Source organism: Odontomachus brunneus, unplaced genomic scaffold, assembly GCF_010583005.1.
Source record: "Odontomachus brunneus isolate Ranch 3 - 2012 unplaced genomic scaffold, Obru_v1 Obru_scaffold_009, whole genome shotgun sequence".
NCBI lineage: Eukaryota > Metazoa > Arthropoda > Insecta > Hymenoptera > Formicidae > Odontomachus > Odontomachus brunneus.
In genome coordinates, this window is record NW_022639459.1 from 1,680,726 (window position 1) to 1,695,345 (window position 14,620).

The 14,620-nt window shown below is 39.0% G+C and overlaps 1 protein-coding gene and 1 long non-coding RNA gene across 2 annotated transcripts in view; one reads left to right on the forward strand and one right to left on the reverse strand.

Annotated features, from left to right (window-relative positions):
• Window positions 1-716: 716 nt before the first annotated feature.
• The window catches only part of LOC116840412 (F-box only protein 32), a 28,461-nt gene continuing 14,557 nt past the window's right edge, over window positions 717-14,620 (reverse strand). Inside the window, exons 2-7 of the mRNA XM_032807089.1 lie at window positions 4,986-5,032; window positions 4,656-4,705; window positions 4,199-4,385; window positions 3,880-4,055; window positions 2,869-3,119; window positions 717-1,791 (exon numbers count right to left, since the gene is read on the reverse strand). Of these exons, the coding sequence (XP_032662980.1) occupies window positions 1,593-1,791; window positions 2,869-3,119; window positions 3,880-4,055; window positions 4,199-4,385; window positions 4,656-4,705; window positions 4,986-5,032 (910 nt within the window). The 3' untranslated portion in view covers window positions 717-1,592. The remainder of the gene's footprint in view (window positions 1,792-2,868; window positions 3,120-3,879; window positions 4,056-4,198; window positions 4,386-4,655; window positions 4,706-4,985; window positions 5,033-14,620) is intronic.
• Window positions 7,387-13,205, forward strand: LOC116840415. The gene is made up of 3 exons (XR_004377356.1): window positions 7,387-7,541; window positions 8,468-8,678; window positions 10,151-13,205. It is a non-coding gene; the product is annotated as an uncharacterized LOC116840415 (long non-coding RNA).

The window sequence follows — 14,620 nt, forward strand, 5'->3', positions numbered from 1 at the left end:
ATTTCTCTTTCTCCCTTCCCCTCTCTTTCTCCTCTCTCTTCTTCTTTAATTAGTTTCCGTTATTTTATGTTAGCTTGCTTTCATTTACATTACTTTGCGTGATTTGTCCAAATATATTTTCTTACGATGAAGGAGTGAGGATTTATATCAGATCCAATTGGATCATCCGGATTACAAGAATCTGAATGTCACTTTAAAAAGTTTTACCGTTGACATTAGCGTTACCCAATGTGCACCACGGGGAGGTTGCGCGATCGGAATTTTGCACATTATGTGGCCCTGAAAAGGGCCGTTTGTGTGAAAGTGTATGTGTGTGTGTGCGTGTGCGTGTGCACATTGGGTAACGCTAATGTCGACGGTAAAACCTTTTAAAGTGACATTCAGATTCTTGTAATCCGGATGATCCAATTGGATCTGATATAACATTAAATCCTCACTCCTTCATCGCAAGAAAAGGTATTTGGACAAATCACGCAAAGTAATGTAAATGAAAGCAAGCTAACATAAAATAACGGAAACTAATTAAAGAAGAAGAGAGAGGAGAAAGAGAGGGGAAGGGAGAAAGAGAAATGGGAAGAGGGTAGGGAAGGGATAGGAATTACCAGATGGTTACCTATACAGTGGCGATGGCAGTCGCTTATTTCCTACTTTCGACGGTTCCTAGGACTCATACGGCTCAATGAATCAAGTTGAGACAATGAGAACTTTTCATCAGGATCACGTAAACTACAAATTTCCAAAGTTTCAGCCAAATCCACCGGGACCCATTTTCCATAAGGTTTGTGCGGGGTCCTTTCACGAACAAAATAAATATCAACTCGATATTTCTTAGGCATCTCTGACAAGGATTTCCTATTCTCTTCTTAACAAACAAATTTCTTACGAGAATCCAATAAGGAAACTTCCAAATCTTTCGTACCAACTTAACGCGCACACGAGTTCGGCGCCGATTTCACCTTGATGAAACTCGCGCAAGTCGCTAATTATGAAGCAATTAAAGTTAGAACCTCAGGAGATATCGATCCGCGTGAATCGAGTAGGGTTTATGCGAGTACCCGCGCCTCTCTGTGTTTCCCGCCTCGCCAATTAGCGACAAGTTCCCGACGGCATCTCGTACTCCACAAACACTCAAGCTCGATTATGAGGTAAGTAGGCCTCCCAAGTGAAGATATTTGTCAAGGCAAACCGACGTCGAACTCTCCGCCGAAAATGTATTTCTCATACCGATCTCTGCATCTCGCGGCTGCGCCCGGTACACTTGAGAATATATAGTATATATATATATATATGTGTGTGTGTTTGTATATATATCTCGGATTAAATATATACTTTTTTTCTTTTCAGAAGATAACGTTAGAGTCTCTCTTTCTAAGTGCAGAGCAACATTTTTAAACGTCATTCTAGTTTTTATCTCCTACACGCGCGCGGGCATTCACTCCCGTTCAGCGATAATCACATTCATAGTTGCGTCATAGCTTCCGTATTTTTTTTCATTCACACACACATACATGCACGCACGCTACACTCACACGCACATACACACGCAAAACGCACACCATGCACTCTGCCTCTCACAGGATACACGAAAGCTTTCATAGCGAGAAGAATTTCAGGAAGGTCTGCGGAGGAATCGGTACGTGGAGGGACGCTTGATCGACATCCGCCAGCTTCTCCTGAAACGCTGGATCTTGATCCGCGATGCAAGGGTGGCCCAGCGACCGCCAGAATAAGCAACGGCAATTGCGGCACAGTTGAATCATCTCGGCGTACTCCTCCCGCAATCCGAACGACCTGAGGAAGACAGTAACGTGATACAATACGTAATGCAATTTAAACACGTACTTTTAATTCTCAAGTGAGTGAATAAAGAACGGTAAGGACAAATTGCGTATCTGATATACATAAATTTATAATACACTGTATACTAAATTTCAAAACAGTTCGAGCACTCTTCTCGATGCAGTTTCGCACGCAGCCGATGGTTCAATGAGATAACTTGTTCTTGATTAATTCCCATAAGTTCTCTCGTTGAACAACTATTGACAATGTTCCAAACTGCATCGAAAAAAATTGCTCAAACTGTTTTGAAGCTCGATGTACATGCAAACATTAGGTTGGTGCAAAAGATTTATCATTTTTCTCTTAAGTCATTTTTCTCATAGGAAACTTGGGTGTTAAAAGGAAAATAGAAAGTCCTCTTTAGATGTCTAAAGTCGATATTATTGATTTCATACGTAAAAATGGTTAATTTTTTTAAATTAAAAATGTTTCTAAAAATTTTTTCAAAATTTCAAAATTAAAATCATTTTTATCTTGAAAAAGACGGAAAAATTTTTGCACATCTTTTTAAAATATCATACGCCTTCGAAAAGTAGGTAAACTTCAAAAGAGCATAACTTGTTCAAAAATAATATTGAGATGGTTAAAAAAAATTTATAACAATAACAGGTAATCAAGATTCTTATTTAAAAGCAGGTATGAAAAGTTAAAATTTCAAGCTGTTGAAAGCTATCTCAATTTCTATCATTATTTCTTAACTAGTTACAATCTTTAGAAGTTTGCTCACTTTTCGAAGGCGTACAAAGAGATACTTGAGTTGTTGTGCTTAGTGTACCTAAAATAATTTATATTAAGTTGATGAAAGACTTATCAAGTAAAATGCACAACGAAATTACCCAATTTCGGGGGATTAATAATTTTGATGAATAAAATAAGCCATATCGACCTGTTATTCGTTTAGATATCTATCAAGAATCCCTATTCTCTTTATTCTTGTATTGTTTGCATACTTCTCACGTAGTTAGAGTCTCGATACTACTAGTACCGGACTTAAATCGCGCTTGAAAGAAACTTGCCACCGGTACTAACCGCCGAGCGATGGTGAATATGGTTTTCCAGTCTTTTCCAGGATTATTTTGCCTGGTAGTGGCGATCTGCTGCGGCGTGAAGTGATATTGAGCGAGCTCGCGCCAGATTCTCTGCTCTTGCGCCAGAATAGCGAGATGCTCGCAGGCCTCGGACGAAGCCTCGATGTCGCGCGGGTCGCTCAAACGGAGCAGGACCTCTCGACGGCACTCGGGGGGCAAGTCCGACCACTGTGGTTGCTGTTCCTCGTCCGGCTGCAACCGAATAGTCGTTCGTTATCGATCAGCAACTGTATATTGGATGAGTGAAAAAGTTTTTCTCGATTATTAAACGAAATTTTACTTTGTTGCGCTCAATGGAAAATATTATTATTCATAGGACAAACATTCGGCGCCATTATCTATGATCATTAACGTTCTGTTAGAAGCATTCATATATCTCTATCGTACAAAGCAGCCGGTTCACTACCGAAAAAGGCAGAAACTTTTCAAGTAAAGTCAGTGATTAAGAGTAAGAATCATAAAAAATCAAGCCAAAACAAGGTGTTACTTGCGGAAAAATGAGACTTAATAAATATCTTTTAATATTGTCGCGGAGAAAAGGTAATCAAATATTAGGTTGGCGCAAAAGATTTGTCGTCTTTGTCAAATAGAAGACTGAATTATTCAGTTTCGAAAGATTAATAATTTTTAATTTAAATATAATACAAAAACGAGGCGTAACAAGTTAGTTTAGTTAGTTTAGTCTCAACTAAAAAAAAAAAGAAAAATTTTTACGAATGAAATGGACAACATCGAGATATTTTTTTCGACATTTTCGACTTCTTATTCTTCTTTTAATACGAGAATTTAATGGAACAATTACAAGTCCTTTGCACACACATCAATCTAAACGTCTGGGTCTGAGTGTAGATCCCTTTTTCTCTGATTCCAAATATTTTCTCATAAAGTACGTGTCGTATATTCCCTAATGGCTTCATACGAGCTCACTGATGCGAGCCTTTGTTGTTGTTACCTGAGTGATGGTGATAGACGAGGCGATCTGCAGGATCCTCTCCAGAGCCGCTTTGTGCTTTTCCCAAAGGATAACGGAGCCTAGAGGTCTGCCGCCCCAGCAGCAGCCGGCGCTGAAGGCCCGAACTCTCTCTATCAGTCGTCGCAGTCTGCCGGTCTGCTGTTGCGACAGCGAGACTGGAAACAAACGGTCAACAATCAGGAGATCGATCTTGATTCTTCTCTTTCGAGACAAAAACGTACTCCGCGGAGCATTTTATCGCGGGATCGCCTCGGGACGGATGCGTCTCGCGAGGGATGTACTCGAGGAGCTGCTTTACCTTCCAGAGCAACTTCTTCGAGCATGTTGAAGAGCACTCTCTGTGCGCAACCGCTGAGACCGCCCATTCTGTGACTGACCAGAAGATCCAGCAGACGGACGATGTAGTTGAATCGACGGCAGTCGTGCACTGCGGATAGGAAATCCAGCCTCTTCAGGGCGTCGCTCAGACCATTGAAGCCGGCGATCTGTAAATTTAGGAACGGATAATGATCCCGTTGCCTCGCGTCACCACTCTACGATTTCTAAGTATAGAACATAGGAAATGCAAAAGCTGTCGACAGTTTGTCACTCTCTTTCTTTCTCTCTCTTTCCCCCTTTCTCTCGCCCATTTAATCCTCTTTTTCTTCTCTCTTTCTCTCTCTCTCTTTCAATCTCTTTATCGGGTAAATCCGGCGTCTTTCCTCTTGCACAAGGTTGCGTCTAAATTAAGACGCAGGCCGGAAGGAGTCACTCACCTCGCGTGTGCATTTCAGTGTGATGTGACAATGTGGCTGGACGGCATTTTCTGAAATCGGATAAAGGCAGTCGTCAAGTCCAAGGGCTTACACAGACGTAATTTTATGTTGTTAGCATTGCTCGATGTCGTGAAAAGCCTTTCGAAAAATCACTCGACTCGAAACTCTCAATATGGACAGGCGACTCGAGTCATCAGTGTCGAAGCGAAGAGTCACGAAGAGAAAAAGAAGAAAGTACGCGATCAATTTGAATTTACAATCAATATTAACGAGCAACTCCGATCTGCAAGTCTCTCGAAAGCTTTAAAACTGGCGGGCTATACTACTCACCTTTCTTCTTGTCCTTCTCCTTCTTATCGCCGGCATCTTTTTCGCCACTGTAAGAAAAAGAAGATCAGATGAAGTGTGTGCTTTCGAACGTAACGCGTAGTAAAATTTATTTATTTCAACCCGAGAAATTCGATAACCCTTTTGCTAATACGCGCCATTATAAAAATCTATCCTATGTAATTTGTTGTATCCTTATCAGCAGAGGTAAAAAATATCAATAACCGCGCACACACATATCTAATCCTGAATATTCTTATTGTCTTGGCCCTTAAATACGAATATCTCAACTTGCAGCATAGAATATACAGGTTGTCTCACCAATCTATTCAATATATCTCCACATATTTTCTATTTTAAAAGTTTAAATATTCGTATTTAAATACAAAAACAATAAGAATGATCAACATTAGGTACGTGTCCAGGCATTGGTACATTTACCTCAATAGAGCTAATCGATTAATAAAGTTTATTAAGAATTGAAACTAATACTATTAAAAAATACTGTGCTTATACAGTAGACTTCCGCGTCCACAAAACTCAACAGTAGCTAAAGGGTTGAAGAATGCAAACGTGACATTTCAACAGTTATAAAAGGAATGCAGATGCGTCCCGTGCTCTCAATACTCCACATTGTTACGGATAAGTCTGTCCACTTTTTATTATCATTAAATTCATTATGCGATATGTATGTGGAGCGCAACACAAGATGCCGATTATAACGGCGAAAGCTGGCTTGATGCATTTTACGCGTGCATATTATAACAATAACTTTGATGCATATATCCGACAAGATAAGGGGAAACAGCACGTAGCGTAGGAGGTGTTCCTATTCACGGTATAATCAGCTAAACAGACCGCGACGAATTCGTCTTGAGTACGGTACGTTCACCGTCATCAACCGACCGTAATCGCCTTATAACACACCGATAATAATCAGTGCGGACGCACCTCGTAAGCGAACATTAACGACCACTTTCATCGGTGACAATAACGTTCCTTCTTCAGATACGGTTCCCCGTATAACAAGGGCAAGAAGGAGGAAACACGGCATTACGTTGGATCGCATTGGATGCCGCGAATGACTCTATCCCCAGATAGGCAGGTGTGCGTAAATTTGGCAGCAGTCGACTTGTCAAGGCGCATCTCTTGAGTGATACACATGGCATATTCATATTTATTACAAAGAATGACGAAATATAAATGCGAAAGATATGCGAGAAAATTATTAGAATTCGCTGAAAATATGTCACGTAAAATGTGTAATATGAAAATCTGTGTGCAACTTCGAGTAAACCCTCTTTGCGACATTAATATAACAAAAATCTACATTGTTGTATGATATAAATTTTATGACTAATTCAGTACAGTATATTTGCTTCATAAATATATGTATAATTGGAAACATTGTCGAGCTTTTATCGTGGGTTGTCTACACCCAAATAAGCAGGCGCAAGTTTGACAGCAGCTCTGCTGTCGATTTGTAAAGATGGGTTCCTCATGAGTGATGAATATAACACTCATATCTATCACACAGAATAACGAAATAGAAATGCGAAAAATATTATCCAAATTTGCTCGAAACAATATGTAAAATGTAAAATGAAAATCTGAATCCGAATTTTAGGTTCCACTCGTGAGCAAAAAATCGCGGTTCTCCGACATCCTCCTTTAATGGCCGATTCAGTATATTTGTCTCACAAACGTAATTGAAAAATAGTCAAGTTTCTCTTCTGAACTGTCTTGCGACCTGGAAGTTTATCTGAGCAGTTAGAAATAACGAACACCTTTTCTTAGTGGAGGCGTCAATGTCGGCTGGATTTTCCGCATTTATGGCTCTTTATTTGCCTCGCGCACCCACACGCACGCACACCACGCACTCTTGTGTCTACAGCTGATCCCGTTTAATGAGCGCATATAGAAAGTTACATAATCCTACGCACTAACAAGGCTTCTCTCTCATTCTTTGTCGCTCCCATCCTTCCCCCCTCCCCCCACCCCACCCGCGTCACACAAAGCGCGCTCGAACAGCGTAAGGTCTCCTACGGGCGGGATTCATCCCGACGACCTTAAACGCCTCGCCGAGTCCGTGCGACTACGAAAGGGCAAGGACACGCATCTCACGATCGATGCGTGTTTAAAATCGAAAATGCCTCTTCTCACATTCAGCCTCGTTCAGGCGGAAAAATCGCTCGCACGTGAGGCCGTGTCGCATGTGCGACGCGCGAGTTAACGTACAAGGTCGCCGTTACGTCCCTATAATAGAACGCTCGTCGTTACTAGACAGAAATCGTAAATGAGAGCGGGGAAGACGCGAGGGAGGCGTCCACTGTCGTAATTCCCTCTCATTTTTTAGATGGGAGAATCTAAATCTCACGTTCCCTCTCACACATACACACACACACGCGCGCGCGCGCACGTGTAGATTTGAGCATTCGTCGCTTAAATAGGACACGACTATTTCCTGCTAACATAGTTACACAAAGGTAACAGTACAAATCGGTTGGTGAAGTCTCAGGTCGCTCCTCTAATGAACAAGTCTCCTGAAGAGCTAAACTGGTATGTTCACGTGAAACGTCGAAAAGAAATCCATAAAGGGCGCGGCATCAAATCTCGAGCTAAATCAAGGAATCGACTACACTGTTAAATCCGTAGTGTCAAATTATACTCAATTTGAGTTACTTTTAACCATTCCTATAAGTCGCCACTGCTCCTACTAAATATGTCGTTAATTTAACTAATGTAATGGAGTTAAATAATTTAACTTAAGAAATGTATTAAATTTAGTTTATTTACTAAATAATAGTACTACTATTGTACTAAAATTTAGTTTATTTTTTATTATGTGCACGTTAATGTAACCTTTGTTTTAGTAAAAAATGACTTAATATTGTTTTAAACGGATTGATTAGATGTGGTTGTTTTTTTAAACACATGTTTTGTGTTAAAATAGTAAATGTTGACACACATGATAGTTAAAAATAACTAAATATTATTTAACTCAAGAAATTGGTTTAAATTTGACCCTCCAATATTTAACAGTGTATGCGAAAAGACTATTAGAAAAGAAGAATATTCTTGCTTGGAGAATATCTTTATTTTTCTACATGCAAATCTTAAAATGAGATTACTTGGCCTTATAAATAAAGTGATATCAGTGATAGTAGTAACTTGGATGCATATTGCTACTGTTACTTCTTTGCTGCACGGAAAAAAAGGTTTGGTTGAATTAACCAAATATCTGGTCGAATATGAACGATGCAGAAATTCCGATTGAAATAACCCGAATTCTGTTTAAGTCAACCGAAAATCTTGTTAACTTAAACAGAATTCGGGTTATTTCAATCGGAATTTCTGCATCGTTCATATTCGACCAGATATTTGATTAATTCAACCAAAGCTTTTTTTCCGTGTGGAGTAGCAAGAAAATATAATTGGCGTTATAAATAATTTCAGTGATGTTAATTATTTTTTTTTTGTCCCAGTTTTTCTGCAACTAGTACGATCAATGTGCCAACATCGTTCTACGCCGCGCAGGTAGAAGGACAAGCGTCATATATCGGACTACACGATCTGTCATCGCGATTGCACGGAGCAACAGATTCCCCGGTCAATTCGAGGCTGATTTCGCTCTTCTTCACGATAATTGGTTCTTGGTCAGCAATTGAAGTTGCCCTTCGTCGAAGTGTCACGAAGGTATCGAGGACACTTTTTTCGATTGCACGAGCGATTGAGGACGAAGCGTCCTCTATTTACTGAGCGACGTATCGCGATATAGAATTCACAGTATCAGGAGATCCGCGCGGAGAAAAACATTGGTGAAATTAACGCGACAATGAGACATCTGAGTAAGTTTTGGCAGAATGTCAGGTTCTTAAGGGGATGCTGAAAACTTTGCCGATAGAATACTGACATTTCTCTGCAAAGTTTACGTCGTATTGGTTACAGAATTACAAGTGCTTTTATGCAATGGAAACACGTGCAAAAATAGGAGCATTGCTCAATATGTGATGAAAACGAGAAAAAAATTTTTAATGTAAAATCTCAAGCGCTGTCAACGTAATATTTGGCTGTTCCAAAACTTCCGCAGCTTATATATATCGAAAATGTGAATGCTTCAAATAGAAAATTTTTAAAAAACATTGCTACATCTTTTTGTATCTGAATTCTCAAAAATATCCGAAAAGTTTACAGAAAAATGTCTATTAGGTTTTCCGCTGAATATGCTAAAACAAAGTAACACACATTTACGTAAGTTCTAGAACTTATACAGCTGCACTCTTATACTATACTACTTATACTTTTATACAGCTGTATGTACAAGAAGTACGAAAAGAATAGATTGATTGTGTTAATGATGATCGTTATTGACATTGTTCGTCATCGACTTAAGCACACAGCATCCTCTTAAGAACTGGATTTTGTTTACAACAAGCAGAAGTTCTGTTTTCTTTAATCAAAATTAACATAACAATAACACAACTAAACGCGATTAGTGCACGGAAAAAAAAGATTTGATTGAATTAACCAAATATCTGGTCGAATATGAACGATCCAAAAATTCCGACTGAAATAACTCGAATTCTGTTTAAGTTAACAGGATTTATTAATAACCAGACATGTTCGGTTAGTCTACCAAAAATCTTGTTAACTTCGACAAAATTCGGGTTACTTCAATCGGAATTTCTGGATCGTTCGACCAGATATTTGGTTAATTCAGCCAAATCTTTTTTTCCGTGTGAGGTAGCGCCCGATAGACAATCAGCAGGAGTTAAGTGTAGTGGGAGGAGACAGAATTTCTGCTTTTTAAGGGGCGAATATCTGGTCCACAAGCCCCGGAAATTCGGTTTCCTTCAACTAGCTTGGTTGTGTCATTATCATGTTAATTCGACCGGTTCTTTTTCTCCGCGCAGAAATTCGCTGTACTCTTTCAAAGTAATTAGATCTTTGGAGAGACCTACGTGACCTCGCCCGCGATTGCCATGGCAAGTGCTGCGTCACATACTGATATATTATTCTCTCTCGGCGTTATTTAATACGCGAATATATTCCCGAGCGTTGGTCGCGAAATGACATAGTTTCGAAGTGCGAAGCACCTCGGCACGCAAATACGCGCGGCTCGGGAGGTTCTTCTCCGCTTATAGTCTTCGTTTATCCGTCTATTTCAGAGCCGCAGAAGGACAGACCGGTTATTTTAGCTCCGTACAATATCGGGGGAATGATACGCCGCGGCGAGAGAGGCGTGCACGGAGCGCGTTGGCTCTATTCGCATGCACGTCGTATCTTCGTGGTGCGCGATATGAACGAGCCGAGGATCCGGCGGAATAAAAATCGCGTTAAGAAGGCGGAGGCGGAGGCTTTAGAGGTCTCGTCACGACGTCGTCGTCGTTGGGAAATAGGCTTACGGCGATGCGGAAGCGCGCCGAGAATTCTCGCGGCTTGTTTCCGAGCTCGCGAAATGAATGAGATGGTGTGCGACGGACAATCAACGGGAACTTATTTTGGCTAATAATTAATGTTCTTCCAGCGTCTCTTAATGACCATGAATCGAAATTTTCCCCGGGTCGAAATTTTAGCCCCTTACGACCTGAATTTTCTGAAGGATCACCGTGTGTTTATGATAGTCGTATCATGAAACGCGTTTCGCGCGAAAATCCGGTGAAATCTGCACTATACACACAATAAAATAAAATAAAATGAAAGATTCTATTTTTTCTATTTTTTTTCTATTTTTTTTTAAATAAGAAAAAATGAGAAAATATGCAAGTGAATGAGAAAGAATGAGAGAGAATGAGGAAAGATAGTAGAAAATTAAAGTATTGTAACTAAAACAGTATGAGAATGAGGGAGAGAGAATCTGGAAGAATAAGAGAGAAGAATGAATGAGAATGAGAGAGTATTAAGAAGAATATATAAATATTAATATAATTATTAATTATAAGTATATTTTAAATTTATTTTATTTTTATTTTTTATTGTTTTTTATTAGCTAAATAGCGCGTGCGCCTGTATTGTTCTAGTTGCAACTAAAATTTACACGTTTTATTAGTGTTCTTTGAGGCTAGTGTGCTATTCTTGATTTCTACTTCGAGTTCGTTTACTTTAGCTTGCGGAAAACGAAACTGCCCTCGACGATAGTCAATCTCCTTCAGTGACAAGGAAAGATTTACGAGCTCTGACCGGGTATTAAGCGATCGGCCGAAAATAGAGAAAGTCGCGAGAAAGCGACGTAGTCTATAATCTGGTGAGTCTTCATTATACATGAGTCTCAAATATTATGGAGAGTTTTACATAATTGCAGCGATTGCAGTAACATAGTTGCAGCGGTGCAGTCTCAAATGTCGCGTTGTTTCTTTTTTCTTTTATATGGAGCACATATATCTAAGCGGAGGAGATATTGTAGCAAAAGTTGCAACAAAATTTTTGTAATCTTGGATACATAATCTTATACAGAGTTAGAATTATTATATATTTGATTAAAAATATTGTACATTTGACTTCTCTTGACTTTTTATACTGAATTGCTTGAATGTTCTTTTTTTATTGTATACCAGATAGATCAATAGATAGACAGATAGATAGATTTTTCAATGTATACCAGAAATTTGTCATTTCTGTAATAATTTATAGCACAATGTCGATACTGCTCAGCTTTTCGAAAACATCGTAACATTAAGGGAAACGTAAAAAGAAACATAACTTTAACGTAATTTTTACCACAATATTTTCTCCGTGCAGAGTACGTTTGTGCTGGCTATTTTCACACACATATACACGCAGTTCTTTTAAAAAAAGATTAATATCAAATTGTATAATAATTTCGAATTCTTCAGATAAAAATGAAACGACTACTTTTAAGCTGTTATAATTTTACGAAATAATGCAGGCGCCATTTTATTCATGATGCACTTCGCAGAATTATAACGACATAAAAATGCAATCGTTTCACAATGCCTGAAAAACCCGCAATTATCGCACAACATAATGCTTCGCCGAGATATTAATTTTTTTGCGTCACATCGCTTCGCGCAGTCGTGATATTTTTTTTCTACTTTAAGCGACGGCTGTTTCGTGACGAACGCTTACAAGGGCTAAATCGGCCGGACGATAAGGACGAATGAAATTTTGATTTTTTCACGAGATTGTTCAGCACGGAGGGAGAAACGCTAGCCAGGGGGAAGTGTTGGGTGTTCGGTTGCGGCGGCGGCGGTGTATCGCGTAACGCGAGAATAATTAATTCACAAATGTAGAGTGGAGATCGGAGAGGTACGAAACTTTTACTTCCATCGGGTTCGTCGACCCTTTCGCGCACGGTGCGCACAGGCTAATCCCGTCGGTTGGGAAAACGCGCGTAGGACGACCGAGCGACCAACCGACCGACCGACCGACCGACCGTACGGTTAAATCGTCGAAATAATGGCGCGCGCATCGAGCGTATATTAAATCGAAACGCGCGACGGCCCACGAGAAGCCAGCCACGGGGAAAGCCGGCCTTTAAATCCCGCCGCGCAATAGCCCGTACTTTCCAGCCATTTTGTCTAACTGTATCGGGATTATTACGTGTGTGTGCGCGCGCGCGCGATAATATCGGCGGAAGAAAAAAGGAAAAGAGAGGAAAAGAGAAGCTATACAAACGAGGTCGATCTCGGCGCAGAAATACGTTTTATACAAGCTGCTTATACATTTTTTAATAAACCGCTCCTCTTGGGAAGAAGTCATTCCGAAGGCTCGTATCGCGTTTGTATCTCTTCTCGGGATTCTCCGTGCGCGACTTCAGTTAACTCGACGCCTCGCCAACACGCTGACGCCGCGATCGATGTGTGACTCCTCGCGACGTAATTACACGAGAAAAGCAACTACGCCGGTGTAACTGAATTTCCCGTTGCTTAGGAAGAATTGGGATCAGATGAGAAATTCGATTGCGCACTGAGAGAAAAAGTGTACACAAAATAACAGATATTTGATCGAGATAGGTAGTGATGACACACTTAATCAAATCTTAATCCGTCGGTGTGTATAATTGAATGTTCAAAAATACACAAAGAGTATTAAAAATATTTATATAAATGTTATATAAATAACATTAACATGTTATTTACTAATAATGTATTTACTTACATGTTATTTACTAATAATCTATTTACTAACAAATTTTATTAAGAAAAAATATATATACTAAATAAGATATTTTTATATTTAAAATAGTTTTTATTTGAAAATTAAATAAATATACCAACGGATATAAAATGTTTTTTTTTTTCTGTAAAAAATTTGTACATTATTATAAGTAAATATGTAATATGTTATTAGTATCCATAAAGAATAAATATTTCTTTATTGTTTAGATATTTTTTCTCACAACTTACAAATTTGTGTTAAATTAGAAAGAAATCGGAGTATACCTATATCGAAGGTACACTCCGATTTCTTTCTAATTTAACACAAATGTAGAAGTACAAAAAATATTTAGGTCATATTTTTTCATTTTGACGCACTTTGAATTTCACGTTTATAGCTTTTTAATGTTCTCAATTCTATCATTAATAAGTGCAACAAAAATGCATAAGAAATAAAATTGAATACAAGATATAGGCGTTTTTGGTTTGCTGATTATGAACATGAAGTTAAATGCGTAAAATTATTTGTATAAATAATAAAATGTTTAAACAAAACACATGTAAAAATTTGAAAAAAAAAAATTTTTTTTAATGAAAAAAAATTAGAGTATAACTTTGGGTAGGTTTATTCGTCAATAAGAACTATAATATCCATGTAGGAATAGAGAAATTCCTGTAGGAAGCAGTCGATTTGTTCTCAATCGATTTTTGATGCAGCTGAATTTTTCATTCAGACGAATGTTTCCGGTCGGAGTAATAAAGATATATCATTTTGTGTAACCAAATTTTCGCTTGGTCCCTATTCAATTACACAAATTAAAATGTTCTTTTCCGTGAGATCTTTTCGGATAAAAATTTCCTGCGCGCACGTCTTCGTGAAGAGGAAGTCAAAGTTTCTTAAACGATTTAGGACGTCGTGTTGTAAGACATGATTGCGGAATTCGATGAATAACGCGTTAATTGCTAGAAATACGAGAGTGAGGCATGCCTTGCCGGCACCGTATCGTTTTCCGAGCCCCTCTTGCCGCCAGCGCGCGAAATATTAGGTGTACAACTTTGCTTCCGCCGTTTTCCTATAGATGACTTTAGCGGTAAGTGGTGGTCGAAATAAATAGATCATAGACGTCATACAATAAACTTGGGCATCTGTCAACATAACCCCATAGAAACATTAGTCGATTTGTGTCTGCATCATAAAGTTATTCTCGATTGAAAATGTCAGTTTACGAGCCAAATTCTCGTCATTTGCGGGAGGTTTTAATTTTCTGCTTCAATATGAAGACATCTGCGGCTGAGGCTCATCGAATGCTCTCAAATACTTATGGTGAGGCCGCTATTAGTGAAAGAACGTGTTGTGAGTGGTTTCAACGCTTCAAGAACGGTGATTTTGACGTCGAAGACCGGCATAAAGGTGAAAAAGAGAAGGTTTTCGAAGATGCAGAATTGGAGGCATTACTTGATCAAGACTCGTGTTAAAATCAAGAAGAATTGGCACGATCATTGGGAGTAACTCAACAAGCT